Below are 21,720 nucleotides of genomic sequence, written 5' to 3'. Positions count from 1 at the left end.
CCCCCCCTTCACTACCTACCTACCTATCTATCTATCTATCTATCTATCTATCTGTCTATCTATCTATCTATCTATCTATCTATCTATCTATCTATCTATCTATTTATCCTTATCAACTAATTAAAGGTAAGTGAGGGGTCAATGCTGATATAAGATCAGGACACTGTTAGAAAGAATAAAACGGACATAGCGATGAATCAAGTATCACAGTTTTACGCCTCTCTCACACAATCAGAAAACTACTTTGACCCTGCCCGTCAAGACCAAACAGAGCTCAGCGTCAGAGAGTATGAATCTATTATATATTTGGCAACTTGAAAACACATGTGACATTTTCCCTATAAAACTACGACAGCTACAGAGTTTAAAATTGGCAAGTATCTGCAAAAAGATAGATAGGTCCCCATGAAGGAGCCCGATTCTTTATTTATTCATTTCCTGAATTTAGAAAATAAATATTTGACAAAAAGTTCCCGTCTTTCTTTGGCCTTTGTGATTATTCCACTGAGAAACGAAACAAATCTGCGTTGCTGTTCTTCACAGCGGAAGTGCCGGAAGTGTTTTGAGAGTATAGATCTAGTACTTCTAATTTGTTGCATCTCTCAAGATTTATTACTCCATTCCAGTAGAGTGTAAATACAGAAAGCCTATGACTTTCAGTAGATGTTAAGGCACTGATCATTCCTTTCATCGAAAGGGGGCCCAGCTAGACTGTATTATTGAAGAGCAAAGTAGCTTTTAGTACGATGTACAATATTGCTTTTAGATTATTAAAAGAAGGGTACATATCATATTACTGTTGTCGCTGTTCTCCCTTTGTCCTTTCATTCCAAATACAGCCCCCCCCCCCCAATCCCTCCCTCCATCCTTTAACCTATTTGTTTTGTTTCTTTCACTCTCGTACAATGTTCAAGCTCACGTGTCCTCTCCTTCCCTACAGCGAGTTTATGTGGGTCTGAGAACTCCTCGTTCTTACAAGAGTCTTTCACATGTCGGCCTACTCTAGGGAAAACAACACCATCAGTTCGGAAAAAGAAACGTTAACGCTTTAAGTACAATGTACAGCTATACCGCTGCCTTTGTTTTCACTAGACGCTACCATGTGGGACAAACGGTGTTAAACCAATTAACTTAAAGAAGAAAAAGACCAGTCGTCAAGGTAGGGAAATTCAGTCGAACATTTAAGCGAGCAAAGAAAGGGAGGGTGATATTATCTCGCGTGTCTAAAGGTGAAAGGAGACCAATCAAAATGTTAACGAGGGTAGATCAACCGGGTAAATCGCCAGATACCAGCCGTCTTTTATGACCCCTCACCGCACATCTCCGGGTGGTAGGGAAAGTAACCTATCCAGCTAAAAGTCACCGGGACCATTCATTGTCAAATTAACCACAAAGTGGCCGCCAGTTGGGAAGTTCAGTCCGAGTCAAGAAGAGCAACAAGAACTACCACAATGTTCTTCGACAAGAAATCTTTTTTAAGCTAAAAGGCACTAATGCAAATTGGGATAACCTCAAGACCGACTAGGATTTCTATTTATTTCAAGATTTAATGACAACCGGAAAGGAAACAGGCAAACGGATATTATATATTTCAGAACAACTCTGAGTTCATAATATCATGGGTCATATTTATTAGATTCATTTCCGCTATCTTTAATTCGTGTGATTTTTCTCAAGTTTGAGACAATGAGTAAATTTCGTCGTTTGCTGTCGGCTGTAAAGAGAGCTCTGCGTTTGGGCGGACACAGATGGTAAGTTCATTATTATGTCTTTTTGCTCCAGGAACTTTCAGTTACTTTCTTTAGTAACTTCTGACTGTATGAAAGGAAACAAAATCAATTCTCTATAGAAATACAGGCCAACGGGATAAAAATAGTAATGTACATTGAAAAAGCACTCTGACTTTTCCGGTATTGGTTGTGGTAAATGGCCGCGGCATATCCTACTAAAATGTAGTTTGTTTCAGTAATTTTGCACTCATTCAATGATGGGAGAATGATCATTTCAGCTGCTCACAACATGTTAGCAGATTGAGATGATAAATAAATGTCCATGAAGCAGATTATTCTATTGATGGAAACTTGATAGAAATGTGTACAGAGAGTGTCACATTGACAGAGTAAATGGCTACACATTATACAATTATCTTTCAATCTTTCTCTCTCTCTATCTCTTCTCTCTCTCTCTCTCTCTCTCTCTCTCTCTCTCTCTCTCTCTCTCATATCCATGTATCAACAAAACATTCGACCCCGTCCTCTGTGCTGCTGTCACAAATTGTCATGGTTTATTAGGCCGCTGTAATTTGAATCTAGGCTTTAGGCCATAACAATACCATGTGCGCAACAGCAATGGGACTACCAAGAATAATAAAAATTCGTTCTTGCTGACCTTTCAAGTCACTTCTGTATTTTAACAAAATGATTTAACAATCATCAAAAATTGCTCAATACCTGAGAGAATACATGTACCTAGTTTCGTTATTCATAGTCCTCGTCCTTTCCGAAAAAGAGCGGACTATACTAGCTGTACGTGTATCCGAGCAAGTTAATAAAAGCTTTCGTTGTTCGATCGCAAGACATCTCCAAGCTACTCGAAACTTACTGCGCGCAACCCTTTTAAAGCTCCATGCGTTCGAAATGTCTTCAGATGGTCAAGTTTTATAGACACGAGCAGTTGGTGGGGGCCATTGTCACAAGCTGGTGCATTTTCGTGTCTTCGCTCTACTAGATCTAGTTTGCCGTACGAAGTGATGTGCACGTCCTCGTAAACGAATACGTTCACGATTGTTTGCAGTGTGGGATCTGTGTTCATTTAGTTTAGAATACTGTATAATTAGCAATAACTGTCTTCGAAGAGTTGTATAAAACTATACTTATAAATAAAATACACATACGGAGGGGCATATACATGTACATTCAACAAGTCAATACACTTTCTTTCTCTTTCTCTCTCTCTCTCTCTCTCTCTCTCTCTCTCTCTCTCTCTCTCTCTCTCTCTCTCTCTCACACACACACACACACTTTGTCATACACACAAACACACTCATACACACATGCTTGCAAACACACACTAACACACACACACACACACACACACACCACACACACATATATATACACACACATTGCAAAATGTATCGAGTAAAGTAAACAACGTATATGCTTTACATACCCATATCTCCTTTGGCGTCTTGTGATTTAATGCATCTTTTGTTTTTCATTTTTCTCTCCAACTCCAACTCCCTCTCCCATTTCCCCTTCTCCATCCTTCCCCACTACCATGGTGACCTTAGCGGATATGGAGACACGGGTCCTGTACACCTGAACTTCCCTCAAGGACGAGGGGCGGGGCTTCCCAGTACTCAGCACCAGCTCGGACACATCACAGAGGAGGACGACGAGGAGGCAGATGAGCTGTCGTCAATCGAAGAGGAAGACGAAGACGAGAAGGGCGAGGACTACGACGAGACGACAGACGAGGGTCTAGGAGGGAAGACCCCTCTTTCCAAAGCCAGCCCTCGCCACACCCACAGCGACGCTGCCTCAAGGGGGAAAAGTCGCTACGACGGCGACGACAGCAGCACGCAGAACGACGAGGACGACTTCAACAACAACTACAACAATGGCCAACATACTAGTACACTGAGGTCGAGAGATAGCAGAAGCAGAGCGTCATCACAAAGCGAGCGTCATCAGCGAAACAGGCTCAACTCTTCGTTTGCAGCCGGAGACGCGTCCTACTACTTCGCTAACCACCTCGTCAAACCGCTCTTCGTCACCTCCAAGCGATATGGCTCCTTCCAGGACAACGCTCCGCCTCCCGATCACTCCCCGGAGTTCATGCCAAGACATCAGATGAGGACGTCCCACTCCCTACCGCGCCCCCTGCGACCCAGCGAACAGATGACAACGCTGAGGAAAGGGTCCACCATGACTATAAGCAGGCGGCTGGGTATGTCAGAGGCTCGGGGCTTATCCGACGTGTATCTTCCCTCGTGGCATGAGCTCAAAACGGGCAGAATGGATTATGAAGATGCCATGAGTGTGCGCAGTGGCCCGGTGGACTGGCGTGACGTCATACCACCCGACTACGACGGTTATGTCGAAGATCAAACGTACTTCACCAAATCACAAATGTCGAGATTCGATGATGCGCGCCCGCCAACGCCTCAAAAAGACTATAGCTCCAGCGAGTCAGGCATATCTGAGGATGAAGACTATCAAAGCACGGACAGGCCAAGGGGAAGAGGTAAAACTGGCAGGAATGTTAGAACGCAGGAGGCCAACAACAATGACAATAGCAGTAATGAGAGGTCTCGTAATCGACGTCAGAGCTCCTCCACTGAATCTTTTGTCAGGGATTCCGATTTTTTCTCCTCCTTCAGCTCGGAGAACCGTGACAAAAGGGACAAAGTCAAACTAAAGCCTCAAGACATGAGAAAATCAGGTAGTAACCTGGGCACTCTTGAGAAAAAATCCAAGGGTGTAGATGGAAAAGCAAGAGGGATGAGCGAAAGTAGCACCTACAGCTCAGACGAACACGATATCAGCGGCAAGACCCGGACTCTAAGGAGGTCGGCAAAACTCCAAAGAGTGTCAGAGAGTAGCTCAAAGAGCAAAGAGATTAAATATCAGAAAAAGAACCGTGCGTCTGATGTAGTGAACAAACAAAAAAATCAACAGACGCGCAGCTCTGACAAGAGAAAGAACTTTTACTGCTGTGGAAACAACGAAGATATCCATAGTCTCACCTCTGTAGGAAATATATCATCAGAGAATGATTCTATTTTCCAAGGGGGTGACTATGACCTCGACAATATACCTGCTGATTACTCTTCAGAATCGGAGGATGAAATGGTCACCAAATCTCAAACAGAACATGTTACATCTAGTCAAACGGAAACGAAAACGTGTAACAGATCAATGAGTCAGAAAAGTGTTGCATTTGCTGACGACGTGGAGGAGCACCTTTCGGAATCAAAGGAAATCTCGAGATCTCTCGCAGATGTCCTGAACACCTCGCTCAATAACGGAGGGTTTCCTCTTCTCAACGCTCTAAAACGATCCCAGTCGACTCCAAACAAAAATGCGCAATGGCCGGAGGAAGATGACGTATCAGACCGTGAACACAGCTCCAGTAAGTCTCAAACTGGAAGTTTGGATGAAAATGCTAATCAAAATGATCAAACAAATTCCAGTGGAACAAACTCACCTCTTTGGGGTAAAGCAAGCAGGTCCTATTCCGCCGACAACATTCTCAGCAGTTCCAAAGCAACAGATAAAATAAAAAAGCTTCAAGACGTGCTTATAAAACAAGCACTCCCTTTTGCAATACCTAATCCTCAAACAACACTGGAGCGACGTCCAGAAAGAGTGAGTGAGCCAAAGAGAGAAGCAAAAGAGAGTCCAAAGATAGAAACGAGTCAGGCACCATCAGAACCAACACCATCGATGGCTTCTCGAGACTCGACACAGTCGGTAACTTCTGGTACAATTCCCAGCATCACACCGCAGAAAGCTGCTACGAATGTTAGATCCCTTGCAGCCAACACAGAGCCTGTACAAGTCGCCAAGATGCCAACATCAGTACCACCTCCGCCACCACCACCACCACCACCACCGCCACCCCCACCTCCTCCACCACCCCCAATGCCTTCTAACAGTTTTAAGGCAAACAACCCACAATCTTCCAGTCGCCAAAGTGTCAAAGTAAAGCAGATGGGCGCTGCTCCGAGTCAGAAGAGTATATCTTCTCCGCCCGGCAAACCAATGAATGAGACATTGAACAGTACCGCTACATCTCCAGGGAGAAACGATTCCGTTAATAAAAACTTTGTCATCTACAGCACATTATCTAAGGTGAAGGACTGGAAGGTGGATGGTGAGGAGGAAAACACGGGAACTAGCAGAGTGCATGAACTGAAGGCACGTCGTCACGAGTCCAAGGCCGAGTTTGTGTGACGTCACCTACTGTCTCAGCAACTTGTACATACTTAAAATACACGTGTGGTGTATGATCTATTGACTCAATAACCGGGTCTTCTGTGGATTGCCGAACCTACAACCGTTGTTTTTATTGTCTCTCCCATGCAGTTTGTTCGACAACCGGTTTTTACAGAAGTAATAGACCCAATAACTAGTTGTGGAATTTGTTTGTTTTATTAAACAGAAGAATATCAATACAAAAATGATCATTTAGTACATGGGAAAAAAGACAGGCAGAAATACCACAAGGAAAGAACAGCTGTTGGTACTACCAGTGGCACCCTCCAACCTGCCATAGTAAGTCTTTTAAATTACAAGTTTACTTAAGAACCGATTGTTGTATGAACTTCGACTTTAAAAAACCGGTCTTTTGCATGTCTATTAATTGACGAATAGGCAATGAACAATGATTGTTTGAGTGCTCTCCTCCAACGCTTGTCTTGTCAAAGTGGTACGTGTGTTCTGTATGGGGAAGGCAACGTCTTTTTGAGGATGTGCATTGTTGTAATATTAACAGTTCTGAAACTTAAATTTATTATGTTTGTTATTGCATTTGTATGACGCATTGAACACAAATCATGTGACAAATGTCGGCATGTCTTGCCATTTCTCCACCGATTAGCATGAGTCTTGTCTTTGAGCAATTTAAACGAAGGACAAATGGAAAACCGTGTACATGTATACCAGCCTAACGTATATAGACTGATTATGTAACAACTTTATTAATCCCTACTCTTCTTCTTCCTATAAGATTGTGTGATCTTTTCGATGTTTTTAGTTCAACTTCAAGAAGATTGTTTTGAAGAGACACTTCAGATTTTGATATGATCAGGTCTTTTCAAGCACCTTACCTACATCTTTCGTGAACACCGTTTCCGGTCGGCTTTGACTTACGCGGGGCGACCTCATGGTACTCCTGTTTAAACCCCCCCCCCCAAAAAAACCCAAAAAAAAACAGTTTAATCACCCTACTGGGTAGACAATAAATTTCGAAAACGTAGCACTTTTCGAAGAGATCTTGAAAAATCGTAGGTAGGTGGAAATACTACAATGCCAGGTGGATGTTTAGCACTACTCACAGTGCAAGTTTTAAGAGGTGCGCAATGGGTAAACTGTAGTTATGTTTGTCAGCCAGGCCGTGTAACCTGAGAACAAGAATGCTCTATCAAACTTTAACAAGCTATAGATAGGACACATCCATTCCTTTACGACAAATGCATAGATGACATTTGATGACGAGGAAAACGAAAGCAGAAGGAGCAGAGGGTTCTTCCAAAGCGAGCATCGTCAGATATAAACACTGTAACAGGCTCCGCTTCTCGTGTGCTGCAAGGTTGGCGTCTTACAAAACGCTACCATTGAATTACAATTTATAATGTTCTATCTGCAAAGTAACTAGTTGTGAGAAATTTGACGCAAAAAAATGTTTCACAACATGTCAAGCTTTATCGAATGTCTTTTCTTTGAATATCTTGATACCGGCTCCGAATAATCTTTCGATTTTGATAGAGCAGACAGATTCTAGGTTAGCGTAATGTCTCTCAGTAGTGAGCAGCAGCCTATCCGTCAAGACCGTGATATGACACACGTACATTTTGTACTTGTAAATGAAGATTGCTGTAAATTGTAGCGTTAGTAATGCTTAGCTGATGGCCAGTTGTTGATGTTGTATACATGTACCAATATATTATTTGACGCCCTTTCAACATTGCAACGGTTATATACAAGCCCAGACCTCCGAACAGAACGTTCAACTCCGATAGGACTAAGCCAAAAGAACACTCAAGTTCAGGAATAGATTCCCCGTTGGAAATTCGAGCCGGGGCCATCCACTCCGCAGTCCAGCATGAAACCAACTGAGGCTACGGAACGCATGCTAATAGTCTGATGGACAGTCACGTCTGATCAGTATATATACCACTCTGTACCATTTACGTATTCGCCAACAGCAACAGAATCAGTCAAGACGGAATTAGGACTCCATTGGTTACACACCATAACAAACGAAGAAGAATTGTATCGGCAGTTATCACAGAACAAGTTCAATAAATTGTACAGATTGTGTTTGTTTTTTTAGTGTCTAGTCCAATGACACAAGTCATTATATAGGATATCTAAAGCCTACCCATTGTCGCAGTTCTTCCATTTCCCGCTCTCATCGTCTTCCATGTACATTATCCATTTTGGAACGCAGACTTGTTTGTTATTTTGGCAACAAATTACCTTTATTATAGCTCGCTTGAAGGCTATGGGCGCAAATGTAGAGGAAAATCAAAACTGTTAACTGTTCTACTTAACTAACCACTTGTTGTTATCATGCCTTGTTCATCGGCTCATTTGTTCAATACATTCTATGATGTTCATTTTGACTGAATTTATACTTTGTACTTGTTGATAATTCATTTCATTCATCAGGAAAATATGATATATGGTTTTTACATATGAATATTCATCACCAAATAGTGCGCCCCCCCCTTTGCGCCTGATGTACGGATCCAGACTTGGCTGTGTACATCGAGGCTCATCAGACGGAGATAACTGTTAGAGTTATATAGAGGGAAAATTAGAAGTTTATAAAGGGCTATGTGGATCAGGCAAATTTGATTACACTATTATTCTATGAATATATTTGTTAAAACTTCAAAATGGGGAGTACTTGGCTTCCTCCGAAACAACGACAACACGTAGATTCCAATTCATTTCAAGGGAAACTGTCCCACAATGTTTCTACTTTTGTACTTATATATGGGTTTTTCATTTTTTTTTCTGAAGCTACCAGGTCGTATTTTCTTGTTTCGGCAGTTAATGAGAACAGCCTGATAGCAGAAATAAGGTCAATTTACACATAAACAAGAGAAGAAAGGAAAGGAGTTACAATTAATACGAGTATCATCCTCTGCCATAAGATGAAGAACATGCCCCATTTTCGTGTTTTTCAGACAGCTTTTTAAAATGATATTATGGTATTTATATATATATCATTTAGGTGTTGGGGTTCCGGTCCCACCTGTCTGGGTCAGCCCGGGGTGAGTGGGGTACACCATCACAGCAGCAGATAGATGTGGACAGTCGATAAAACAAAGTTTCCACGCAGGAATCGAACTCATGTCTGCTGCGTGCAATAGAAAAGAGCCTAACTAAACCATATTATCACTCATGACGTTCTTTTTTTCTCTTCAGTTTTTGCTTAAATTTTATTAAACGGAAACGTTAACCGGTCCATGCAACACAAATAGGTCATGTAAGAGAAGAAGATAAGCGATTTTATTAGAAAGTAACAGAAAAAGAAAAAGATGAGAGATGAGAACGGCAGATGTTACACTTGTATATAATGTACTGGCATTACCCTCCCAATCCGGGCAGTCATCGTTAATGTATTTTTCAGGTCCGTGGACAGTGGTCAATTCAAAATGTTGTGAAGACACGAGTCACGGTAGGCTTCCCACTCTTCTCCAACTCTCAGCTGTCTTTTGTGTGCAACGTTCACAAAGACACCCGAGATTTTCGTCCTTCGCTCAGAAGATGAGATGCCTACCCAAGGTTCAGGGATGGAAACTCTCCTACCACACGCCCCCCACTTTTTTTGTCAAAAAAGATAGAAAGAAAGAAAAAAGAGGGAGCTGCACAGACATTATTCTCGATGAATTTGTTTCAACTTGTTACTTTCCCTAGCCTGACAAGGAAGAGAGATTGAAAGTTTCACCATGACCATTAAGGTGACATGGAAATGCAACATTTCTAAATTTCAGTCTAAAACTAAATCAAAAGTACTGAATTAAATAGAATGATATCATCTATCATGATAATTTGAACCAGGGTATGTCATTCAAACAAATCTTACATATATATATACAAGGGACAATATAAACTTTACTACTGCCAAGTTTATGTTGGTTTTATCCCCTGTCAATTTACTAGTAATAGGACGACGTTTATTTGTATACAAAACAGGCCCGAGGGGGGGGGGGGGGGGGAGAGACACCTTTTAGAGCACATGGAACTAACAACAGAGGAAAAGTATTCTAGAAACAACTCGACCTCAGGTACTAAACTTCCAAACATTTACCTTCAGAGTGTCAGAAAAGTATATTTAAGATTAAGTTTACACTCTCTGTCAATGAGTGTCAACAAGCAAAATTTAATTTGATTGTTAGTCCCAAAGAATAAAGAAAGTTAACGAACAAATCTTTCTTTTCAGATGAGCGGGTTGCTGGTACATGTACAAAAAAATATAAATAATATTATATTTTGTATTTCCTGCAAACTTTCATGACATATTTATACTTTTACAACATACATTGCTTTGTTGTTTTGATACCACTGTTCTCCAGCGGAGAATCATCGTCTTCTGTGATGTACAGTGGAGTCCACTTATGTAATAGTCATCGAGGGACCAAACTGCAGCTCTAATTGATTTAAACTTTGACTTTGATGACTATGACTAGATCATGGAAAACAATTTATTTTAAACCAACCAATCTTGGACCAAGGAATGTGTTTACTATTAAGAGTTTTAAAAATTAGTAACAAACCTCTTATTACAAGTGGACTCCACTCAATGCATTTTGTTACCACTGTCCTGCCATACTAGTCACATTTCCTCTGATTCTATAGCTCAGTATACATGAGTGTTCGTTGCCTACGTATATAATTATTCCGCCTCTGGATTAACTTTTGCTCGTGTTCACACTTAAAGTCAATGAAAAGACCAGTCATCCATTCAAAAACATAACATTTTCAAGTATTTATTTCTAAATAGAATGAATTCAAAAACCATGGTCTGTGGACGAAGCACATGTATACTGGGCATGGGTCATAAGTTCTTCTGGGTCTTTGATGAGTGACCCCAGCTGCTATCGTCCGATCCCAAACTTTTCAGCGCCCTATTGTACTTTCAATTTGTTTCATCTTATAAACTAAGGACAAAATAAAATTTTATCACCTTTTTCATGAGTGGTTCTTCAAGTTCTTTCTGATTTTTTTTCAGGCTTATTAGGCTCGCTCGCTTAGAGCTCATGGTAGTACATTTGTAATAAATGAGCTATACATTCTACAATTTTCCCCTAAAAAACAAAACAGAACAGGAATTTGGTATGGATGGCTATTGACCAATTTCTCAGTTCAGCTTTAGTAAAGGTTTTACGGCACCTGCAACAAAATTAAGTCACATAAGCACCGAAGATCAGAGGTGTTACTAGAGAGTAACATACATGCAAAAAGAAAAGATAAGGAAGAGAGCTTGAGGATGCGATAAGAAAGAAGGAGCAAACCACACCAGAGAGCCTGCTGACCAATCATCATATAACACAAATGACGTACATTGAATGCTTTTCCACATAGGGTGCATTTCATGGAAGCACATAAAAGACATCGCAAATCTTGCAAAGGCGCACCGGTAGCAGCTCTCTTCCATTTCTAGTCCCTGAGCCAAACCCCAGAATGGAGAATACCTGAAGAGCCATTGGCTTTGGGGATGAATTATAATGGTAAAAAGTAGTTCCATACTTAGTGGCGAAAGTTTTGATGCCAATCAAAGCCATTGAGCTGAGATTAATAACATATTTTTCCTATAAACATTGCCTCTATACAATAGCCTCACAATATTATATAATTGTCATAATTCACATAACAACTCAGTACTGGAGCATAACTTCAGCAGCTAGCCTTTCCAAGCCTACTTGTCCCTGCTTTTTTTCTTCTATGACTAGTTTCGCTTTATCAGTATACAAAGGAACAATTGACAACTTCCATTAATTACATGATACCATAGGGCTTGAAATAAGCTACAGAGTATTGGCTAAATTTCCAATACTGAAGTTTACACCCTTTCTCAGTGTAACAAGACAAATCTTTCAAGCATTCCAGTGAATTTTAGTACATGTAGCGTATTGCTGCTATAGTCACACTTAAAGAATTAAAAATCAATATTCAAGCACAAAATTAAAGAAAAAAATATTTCAATAAGGTCCGAATTCAAAAGGAATTTTTTGTTTGTTTGCTTTTTTGTCTTATTTTATCTAAGACCATCAAATGATATGTCACCTGTACATTTAATAAATATTGAAGGTTAAATGATCAACGAAACAAAAACTCTCAAGAAAAAAATGAAGTTCAGTGGAATTGTATTTTGGCCTTTAATATATTACACACAAATAATATTTCAAAAGCAAGCAATTCTTTTCATTTCGGGAAATGAAAATGACATTAATGAATTTTCTGGCTTACTGTAGAAGCGAACAAAGAAAACAAATAGCTCATCTCCAGAAAAAATAGTTGCATCTTTTGAAACTTACAATTATACAGAAAACAATAAAAACACGAAAACTGAAACAAGTCATGATTTCTATATCTATCTGGCAAAAAAGGTCTTATTTTGCATGATTTTTCCCAGTTCTGAAAAATTTGATAATGGGTCCACAAATAACAACTGAGGACAGAAAGAAGGCTAAAGGCAAAACAAAATAAAGCTGCAAAGCTTAACTGATGTGATTGATAAATATCTGAAACTGAAATAACAAAAATGAAAATAGATGAACGAACCACGCGAGACTAATGTGTGTCCCATAGGAGTAACAAGAACTTGATTTTATGCAAGAACATAGAAAAATTTAAAGCTCACTAAAAAAATTTGCAGTAGCAATAAGAATTCATAACAGCTGCCTTTCAATATCACTTTTCTCACATACGGTACATGTTCCGACTCAGAAATAACTGCATCCTTAAAATAATGCAAACAGTATAGCCAGAAAATTGAGAAAACATACAAAAGCTTCACAGCTCAAATGACCTGAAATGTTTTTTCTTTTGCAAAGACATAGTTGATAAAAATTGTAAACTTTAAGTGTAAAAAAAAAGTCTGCTTCAGATTGTCAAGTGGTTTCAAGCTTGTAATTGAACGGTAATTTTTCATTTTAGTCTCAGCCAAATTCATAAAAAAAGGCACAGAATAAATCGGCCAATTGTCTCTCCTGACACATTTGACCAAAAACAGATTGCAATTTTCTTGAACAGAGACATCACCACAATTCAATAACACGCAAAGGATTGAAATCACCTATCCATTTGGTCAATCAAGACAAGCCTTTCTTTCAAATACTTGATTTTTCAGACCTCAAAAACCTCAGTTTGACTGACTATGCAACATTTGACCAGTGAGATCAGCCCTTAGCTTTGGAGACTGCCTCAAGCCTCATGACTGTCTTTCCCCTGTTTACTTGAGCTCCTTCCTGATGAGGACAGTATCGAAAATCTGGTACTTTGTTTTGTTTCCACATTTGTAACTAAATATACAACATTCAAACCAGGGTCTCTCTGAAACTGTGAAGTTAGGGGGGCAGAGAGCGTCCAGTGACTGCTTTATATCAGCGAACGTCTCATCCCTGGTCAACAGTTCCAGCGGCTCATTAAGGTTCAAGAACTGCAACTGAGAAAAAAAAAACATTTTCGTTTTTAAATAAAACATCTAAAAAGATATATCAACCATCACATTATTTTTAAAAAGTCAAGAACATTTCATATTTCTGGAATAGAACAACTAGCCCCATGTCAATGTTTTTCACCGGATGAAAAGCATTCTTGGATGAGCAAGGCTTTTGAAACATACAAGCTTTCGATGAAAGGAACGATCGGTGCTTTAATATCAACTAAAAGTCATTGGCCTACTATATTTACACTCTACTGGAATGGGGCAATAAATCTTGAGAGATGCAAAAAATTATACGGTCTAGATCTATACTCTGAAAACAAAATGCGCCTCACGAAATATCACCTCCGGATTTTCTAAAATTACAAAGACAGAAGCGTCGACCTACAAAAACGATCGGCGAATTAAAGAAATTTAGCTTTTTGCAGCAAAACTGTCTCTAAACTGAAGAAATGAAGGGCGCCATGCTCTGGAGAATATTTTAAAGAATCCTTTGGCGAAAACTGCATGTCGATCGATGCAGCCATTAAAAAGCCTTTTGAATAGCAAAATTCGGCCACTGCAAATAGATAATAGATCAGTGTCTTAAACGATATATCTCAGCATCACAATCTAGATCAGTTGGGAGGTGGGCTGCTTCAGATCTGCTTGTCTGGACCAACCAGGATGATAGGGATACTGTTTCCCAACAAACAGATGCAGACACTCAACTTCCGCGCACGGAACTGAAACTCACATCTTCCACATGCAACAGGGAGAAAACTTAACCATTACACGACAAATGCCTTCAGACAGATGGTAATAAAGCAACAACAACAAAAAAATCTCTCAGTATCCAAGACAAGGAATTCCCGGAAAAGTGGCAACTATAAACACTGACAACGAACGACAAGCATGGGCCAGGTGAGTATATGAAGTCACAAACAAAGCTGCTCATACAATGTGTCAAATCACATAATGGTAACTGTAGGAGTAAGTGTGCAAACCATTAAACAACCTTTTAAAAGTTTTGTTTTAAGTCTTAAAACCATGCTAAATAGAGCATAAGTTTTTCCGAATCACACCGCCAAGATCCAGTAAAAATCTTCAAGAAAGAACATTCAACACCTTAGTAATCACCAATCCTATGTTTGACAGTTTTGTCCAGACCATGGCTGCCAACTACCCATTCTGAGAAAAAGTGTCTCATCACAAAAACTGGAATAATTTTAATTATAATGTTCTAGTGCCTAATACAAGTGAACTACGAATGTGTGTACTGGGTACCTGTGCATGGTGAATGTTTAGAATACTTGAATTAGATGTATTTTTATGCCCCCCATCAATACAATGTAGATCACTCAGGAGGTAGATAATTCAATCCTGCCCATCAGGGACAACCCTTGTTGAGAGGGATACAACATCAAAATGACCTATATACTCTATGAGAATTTCTCCTCACTCAGGAATTGAACTTGGGTCTGCGCTGTGAGACAGCAAAGTGTCTCAACACTATATCACAAATACCAGCAGCGAAAAGTTCACTCACCTCTACATGTGCTCAAAACAGGCAACCAACCAAACCCAGGTTGGACAGAAACCTCCACGCCACTTTTACGTAAAAGGAAAAGACATTGATGGAAGGTGTTACATAAACCTTCACTTGTTTTACATGCGCTTAGCGAGCGTGCTGATGTCACTTGCCCATTAGGATGAACTCAAAAGAGACTTACAGCATTTGTGTCCCACAAGTAAGCAATGACAGCACAGTCATCTTCCACCAGCTCAAACATCATAATGATCGTAGGCTGCATCTTCTGGTCTGGGCAAACAGGACACAGCTGCTCTACTGCACTGCTAGGATTTTCTCTTATATCTTGTCGAGTCTGCTCACTGAATGGCATAGCAAGAAATAAAAAAAGGAATAGATGATAAAGTTTTACAAAAGCAATCACAACTTAAAATGAAACTGAAAATGTTTAGAAGTTTATAAAACATCATTCATAAAGTTCAGCATAGAACATGTTCATATGTACATACTTAACAATTACATACATATAACATACAAATTTCTTTGGCTATGGAAGTCATTTCACCGGTATCTGTGGTGTAGCTGTCAGGCACTTCACTCCATATCGAGTACCTCTGTTATTAGTTTTAGTAAGGTTTTACGGTGCTTGCAACTGCACAAGGTCATATGAGCGCCAAGAAATGGATGTCAACAGAGGAGTCCAAACGGGGAATCAGGCTTACTCTGCTCGCCTCTCTAACCTCAACAGCACAAAGTCTGCTTCGACTATCAAGGCATCTCGGAAATAGCAGTTCACAAGAGGATGACAAACATACAAAAGAAGTAGAGGAAAAATGATGATAGTAAGGATGAGGAAAGAAAAAGCAGCAGTTCCCCCTATGTTGTTCTGGCACAGTATGAGCATGATATTGATAAATCAGCCCATTCACAATTCTACTGTGCATAAGAACTTGTTAATATCCCTCCTTTGGGAATGGCCTAAAGACACTTCAGTGAGTATCACTGCCCGGGGGGGAGTTCCGAGTATCTCAGTCTTTCTGCTGGGATGTTGTATCCCTCTCAGCTCATGTTCACCCAGACTGTCAGAGTCGGAAGCCTGCCTCCTCAATCATCTAAACTGTGTCAATGGGGGCGTGAAAAATACATTATTAAAATTTTTTAAAAAGTAATTTCAAGCACAGCTCACTCTAATTTGGGAAATGAGTCTGAATATACACAACACAAATTCAGCTCAGAAATTTAAAAAAAATTAATGTGAGGCATCGTAGTGCAATCGGATACTTATTAAAATAACGAAATCGAAGATAACGGCATCTTTCCTCCTGTTTGACTATTTTTTTTTTCTAATCTTTGTTTTTTTGGCTCAACACCTTTTATGTCCATTTAAAAACATATTTCTGTGTGGAATTACGGAAAAACATTGATTAAAGGCACAACGAAAGTAAATTTTCAGTTTCCAAGGGCTCTCAGGCTTTGGGAATCACCAAACTTTGGCGCCATTTTCTCACAAATTTTACCTCTGAAACCAGACGACCCTGACCTACTTCAGTCGCCAATATCTCGACTTCTAATCAAGACAGGAATGTATTTTTTTCATCAAAAGATGGTTCGAATGAACAAGCTTTAAGATAATACCAATAACTCTAGTTGCCCCAAAATTGACGAGCGTCTGATTCTACCGCGTCGTGACACAAATGACATAAGCACTATCAATCACAAACTCCTGAGAACCCATCAACTGGAACTGGAACTGTATGCTTCCTGGGAACTGAGAATGTTTGTGAGTTATCACATTGAACATGCTGTAGAGCATGGATATGTGCTACAAAAGTACAGTTATTATTATTATAATCATTATGAACTTACTAGTGTTTGCACTTCAAGCAGTAAACATAGAATAGTTCCGATACTGTCTGAGGTCTGGGATGGAAGTCCCCAATCTTAACTTGAACTTTGAACTTGCACGGCATGGAGTGAGACAGGACATCCTTCAGTTTTGTTATTGGCACTTTGACATGACCAACAATGGCTGGAAGAAAAAAAAAACCAAAATGACAAGTATTACTCTTATAAAACTTTAAAGTCTACAGTACTTTTTCTATCCCATCGATAAGGTGTTAGCATAATATGTTGGAACAGTGTACCAGTGCAACTATATGCCGGAACAGTGTACCTGTGCAACTGACAACTATAGCAAATGGCGGATCATTGCAAGTCAACATCAGAGGCCTCCAGGGCAGAGAGGACACCTCCAAACAACCAGCTCATGTGTAGCCCTCAAAATAAAGAATATCCAAATTAATTGATATACAAGAAAAACATCTGTTGCAAATGTCCAAAAGCTGACAAGACTTATATGACACAAGCTTTGTCCTTAATAGACAGTGACAACATTCATGCTTCAGCCAGCAGAAAGTGTTGAAAAAGGTAGAACGCATTGTCAAACTAAAAAGTGAGGGAATATTTTCAAATCACAATGAGAAAATTCATGGCATATCAGCTAAAACTTTCTAGCGATCCAAATTAATTATAAACTATCCAGAAATATTGCATAAAAAAATCATGTAAGTCAGTAACTGCTCAAGCTGAGTGTACATATACTGCTTGATTGGGTCAACTTTAGTCTTCAGTAGTTTTCTCATCCATGTATCATCTCCGTCCAGATAATACCATGCTAAAGAACAATCTATCATGGTAAAGCAAAAGCCATTCTCTCCAAAAAATCTAATCTAAGATTGATCCCCTTATCTCAGCTCACCTCATCAACAACTTTTAACAGCACAGTCTGTTCAGCACTGTGATTACCTTTGGCAGTCCCTTTTAGGTTGCATTCAGCAAGTTCTACAATACATCCAATCTTTTTTTCAGCATAAACTCACATGGGTAAACAAGGGCACAAATGCCATTATGATGACTACAATAATCATGATTCATACCTGATGCAGTTTTCAGTATGCACCTAGGGGTGGAGAAACTGTCATCCATGGAGACAGAGTAGACAGGATCTGCGGTGTCCATTATGGTTGAATTCATTGTTAGGTCACTGTCTGCAGTTTCCATGAGTTGATCTGTCTCTGTCTCAGGAACCGAAGCAGCTGTGTCAAAACACAAGATCTCAGAGTCAGCAACAAAGTCCTCCTCTGTTAACTGAAACAAACGTGGCTCAGTACTGGGGACACCCTCAGCATTAGTGCTAGAATGTTGGTCCTCCTCTGAGCATTGTTGACTATTAAAGAAACTATGCTGTGGCGACACACTCCTCGCTTTCAGAGACAATGGAATTGTCACTGGAGAGGATATTATCTCTTGACTTGGCGAGCTTAGATTGTCTTGTGAGGAAAGCTGACAGCTTTCCGCAGCTGTTGCGAAAGTTCCTTGAGATGAGCTGTCAGCGCCTCCTTTATCAAGCTGCTGAGCACCAGAGTCATCAAAGCTGTTCCCAGAAGATGAAATTTTACCATCTTGGACACAGGAAGAATCCCTGACAACACCACTCCCAAGAGGACTTTCATGCATCTCAGTCTCAGGCCTTGCTCCAGACCTGTCTTCAGGTTCCTCCATCGACAGAACAACAGACCGATTTCCTAAAACAGATTCGTCATCACTATCCATTTCCTCCTCATCTGGGCTCACTTCACATTGTTTTTGTTGAGACCTAGTTCTAGGTCTGCTGCCATGAACACAAGACGCTGCTGTTTGTGATGTATCCGCATTAGAATTCGAGTCTGAGTCACTATTTATGTACATACGAACCCGATTTTTACCCAACCCTTTGCCTTTTGAAGTTCGATGAGCAATTTTTCTTCTTTGTACTGGAGACAAAGAGGCAGAGCCAAAGTTCAAATGCTCATCACCATCACCCGTATGTCCCTCTGCACCACCACCACTCTGTGCTGTGATTGGTGGACAGTTCAAGGTATCTTGGTCCTCAACCTCAGGACTGACCTCCCTGTCTCCATGTTGGGGTTGCTGCGTCCACTCATCAAGCATGGAATGGTTTTCGCTGTCGCCACATGCATGAGCAGCCATACACGTGCCTATGAGGGAACTCACGGGGATCACCTCTGGTGAGTCAGGGGACAAAACTCTGGCTCCACGGTTGAACGCAGTGCCTCGGTGAAGGGTCAGTTCCACTTGACCTCCCACCACAGCGGCATGCAGGTTGGTCAGTTTGATGAAGTCTCCAGGCTGAGAAGACAAATCAAAAGGTTTTACGAAAGTATACACATGCACATAGACCTCCAACTTTTGAGGAAAACCCCTTGATGTAGGATGTCAAATGAAATGGAATATTAGTGCTCTTCCTGCGGACACTCTGTGCACATGTGTATTTTATTAACATAAAAAGATCAAATAAGTTGTGGATTTATCATTCAAATAATTGTGAATCTACTGTTTCTTGCCTTATGCAGCCTCAATGCAGAAAATTTAACACCCATTTTTCTGAAAATATTTCCTTTCATCCCTTCTGCCCTCTGAAGTGCCATTTCTTTTTGCAGAATGTTCCCATTGCAACTAAACCAAAGTGCTAAATGCTCATGACATCACAGCAACCCCAAGGCATGCCTCGCAATGTGGAGACATTAAATGTGCGTGGCAGGTCAAGTATGTTTCGAATGAAGACCTCAACAAGGCCTTTAATTTCTATCCTCAACTGAAGAAACTGGACCTTTTTTTTTTTGTAAGAATTTTAAAGCGCTTGCAACAGCATAAGGTCAAATGAGCGCATAGGACACATTAAACATTTTCAGGTTGTGGGAAATTTTGAATTTTGCGAAGATGGCGTCCGAAGCCTACTCATATAAACTTTAGACCACCAAGGGATCTTTAATGTGCGCAGCTTGCACACATGACCTCCCAGATTTTCAGCCCTTGTCCCAGAAGGCTAGGTGTAGATCTTTCCTACCAGAAGATCAGGGGTGTGGCAAAAAGACAGCAGTAAGAAGGAGCCAAGGAGTAGCAGTAGAAAGGCTGCAGAAAGAGTCAGAAGCCCAGAGGAGGGGGCAACGGAGGTGATTGTTTGTTTTAGTAGAGGTTCTACGGTACTCGCACCTGCATTAGGTCATATGAGCGCCAAGGGTTAGATATCAACAGAGAAGTCTTTACAGGGAATCAAGCTTACTCTGCTCACGTCTTTAGCTTCAAGAGCACAAAGTCTGCTTTGACTATCAAGGCTCCCCGGAAAAGCGGGTCACAAGAGTGTGACAAACATACAAAAGAAGTAGAGGAAAATGACAATAGTAAGGATTAGGAAAAGAAAAAGCAGCAGTTCCCTCTTGCAGTTCAGACACAGTTATGAGCATGACATTGATGAATCAGCCCAATTACAATTACAATTCTACTATGCATAAGAACATGGTTAACGTCCCCCTTTTGGGAATGGCCTAAAGACACTTCAGTCAGTAGCACCGCCCCAGGGGGTGAAAGGAGGAGAGGGGGGTGGGGGCAGCAAGTGGAGACGAAAGCAGACAACAGAACATTACAAAAGAGCATGAAAAGAAGTGAAAGGAGACAATTCTAGAGAAGAAAATTTTCTCAGTAGCTACTCGGATTTGAACCAGGGGCCTTTGAATGAGAGGTGAACACCTTAACCTCTAAGCCACGAGAGCCCCCGAAACTGAACTGGGCCGCTCTATTCCACCAACCCTCGAAACATGGCAGTATAAAGAGCCATAGACAGAAACAGTTTTTCATCAACCATACCGGCATGAACAAGGAATTGAACATACTTAAGAAAGCAAGTCTCTTACCTTTGGGGTAAACAGAACAACTTTCTTTTAATAATCACTCACTTGAAAATTGGCAGCAGTTTCTGCATGGTTTTCGAACAAGTAGATGTCAACTGCCAGGTCATCAGATACGGTCAGCAGGTTCCTGTCTTCAACAAGGGTTGACTCATCATAGTCACGCAGATCAGCCTCTTTGATAGACCTGTGTACATAAAGGTAAAGAAAATACATAGTAACAGAGTAGCAGCTTTTCTGTTTCTATTCAATTGGAAAATTAGTACTTTTGCCCATTCAGAAACCACATTATCATATAAGTGAACTGCAATATCTCCTAGAAACAATCCACTACTTTTAATCATAATAAAGGATATCAAAAAGTGACTGAAACGCACGACAACAATGCTTAGTGTATCTATTCAAATTCTGAGATCCTTCCACATCAATGATTCTTCCAATAGAAAGCAAACCTGTTTACGATAAAATGTTTTACAAATTTGGCATCTTATTTACAAACTTAGTTTTAGTACTTTAGCAGTTGGAGAAGAAAAGCACATTGATGTGACAAGAACCATTAAGGGCAGGGTAAAAGTAAAATAAACAGACATAACAGGCAGAAAGAAAAGAAATGGGACTTAAGGGAAGACCCGGGTCGGCGATCCAAGGCAATATCAATAAAAAATTTTCAAACTATCCAACTTTTGTTTTTTGCGGAAAAACATCCTTTGACATCTGTTCTATCGAGACAAAATTAAGAAACTGTTGAAAAAACACCCTAAATTACCTAAAAGGGCGTTTGAAAAGTGCAAATAGCTCTAAAAATCCTTTAAAAAATCCGTTTTTTCTGTTTTTCTGAAAATCGCCTGATAAAACCGTGAATTCCACAAATTTTCGAAAATCGTTTTTTTGCATATTTTGATAGTGCTCGGTGAGACACATGTCCCTGTAAAACAATTTTTCAATTATCTCAACTCAAACGTGTAATCTGATGTAATAAGAAAATCGTGAATAAACACCGTGCCCCCAAAGTCGCCTGATGAAACCGTGAATCCCACACCTGTGTGGAATTCACGACCT

At 40.2% G+C, this 21,720-nt stretch overlaps 2 protein-coding genes across 6 annotated transcripts in view; one reads left to right on the top strand and one right to left on the bottom strand.

Annotated features, from left to right (window-relative positions):
- LOC101863908 (actin cytoskeleton-regulatory complex protein PAN1) overlaps positions 1-6,917 on the top strand; it is a 24,189-nt gene extending 17,272 nt beyond the window's left edge. Inside the window, exons 1-2 of one of the 2 annotated variants that reach the window (XM_005100848.1) lie at positions 1,415-1,751; positions 3,293-6,917. In XM_005100848.1, coding sequence (XP_005100905.1) covers positions 1,687-1,751; positions 3,293-5,960 — 2,733 coding nt within the window. In that variant the 5' untranslated portion in view covers positions 1,415-1,686 and the 3' untranslated portion in view covers positions 5,961-6,917. Of the gene's footprint in view, positions 1-1,414; positions 1,752-3,292 lie in introns of those variants that run through there. The other variant, XM_005100847.1, reaches the window with a different exon arrangement.
- A 5,171-nt stretch (positions 6,918-12,088) lies between these two features.
- LOC101863193 overlaps positions 12,089-21,720 on the bottom strand; it is a 39,242-nt gene continuing 29,610 nt past the window's right edge. For all 4 annotated transcript variants that reach the window (XM_035970392.1, XM_035970390.1, XM_005100843.3 and 1 more), the window contains exons 13-17: positions 20,710-20,848; positions 17,854-19,105; positions 16,784-16,946; positions 15,120-15,279; positions 12,089-13,407 (exon numbers count right to left, since the gene is read on the bottom strand). In XM_035970392.1, the coding sequence (XP_035826285.1) occupies positions 13,195-13,407; positions 15,120-15,279; positions 16,784-16,946; positions 17,854-19,105; positions 20,710-20,848 (1,927 nt within the window). In that variant the 3' untranslated portion in view covers positions 12,089-13,194. The remainder of the gene's footprint in view (positions 13,408-15,119; positions 15,280-16,783; positions 16,947-17,853; positions 19,106-20,709; positions 20,849-21,720) is intronic.

The sequence above is a fragment of the Aplysia californica genome, unplaced genomic scaffold (genome assembly GCF_000002075.1).
Source record: "Aplysia californica isolate F4 #8 unplaced genomic scaffold, AplCal3.0 scaffold00262, whole genome shotgun sequence".
In the NCBI taxonomy this organism is placed as follows: Eukaryota; Metazoa; Mollusca; class Gastropoda; order Aplysiida; family Aplysiidae; genus Aplysia; species Aplysia californica.
The sequence above is the reverse complement of the archived record's forward strand: the minus strand, read 5'-3'. Positions and strand labels throughout refer to the sequence as shown.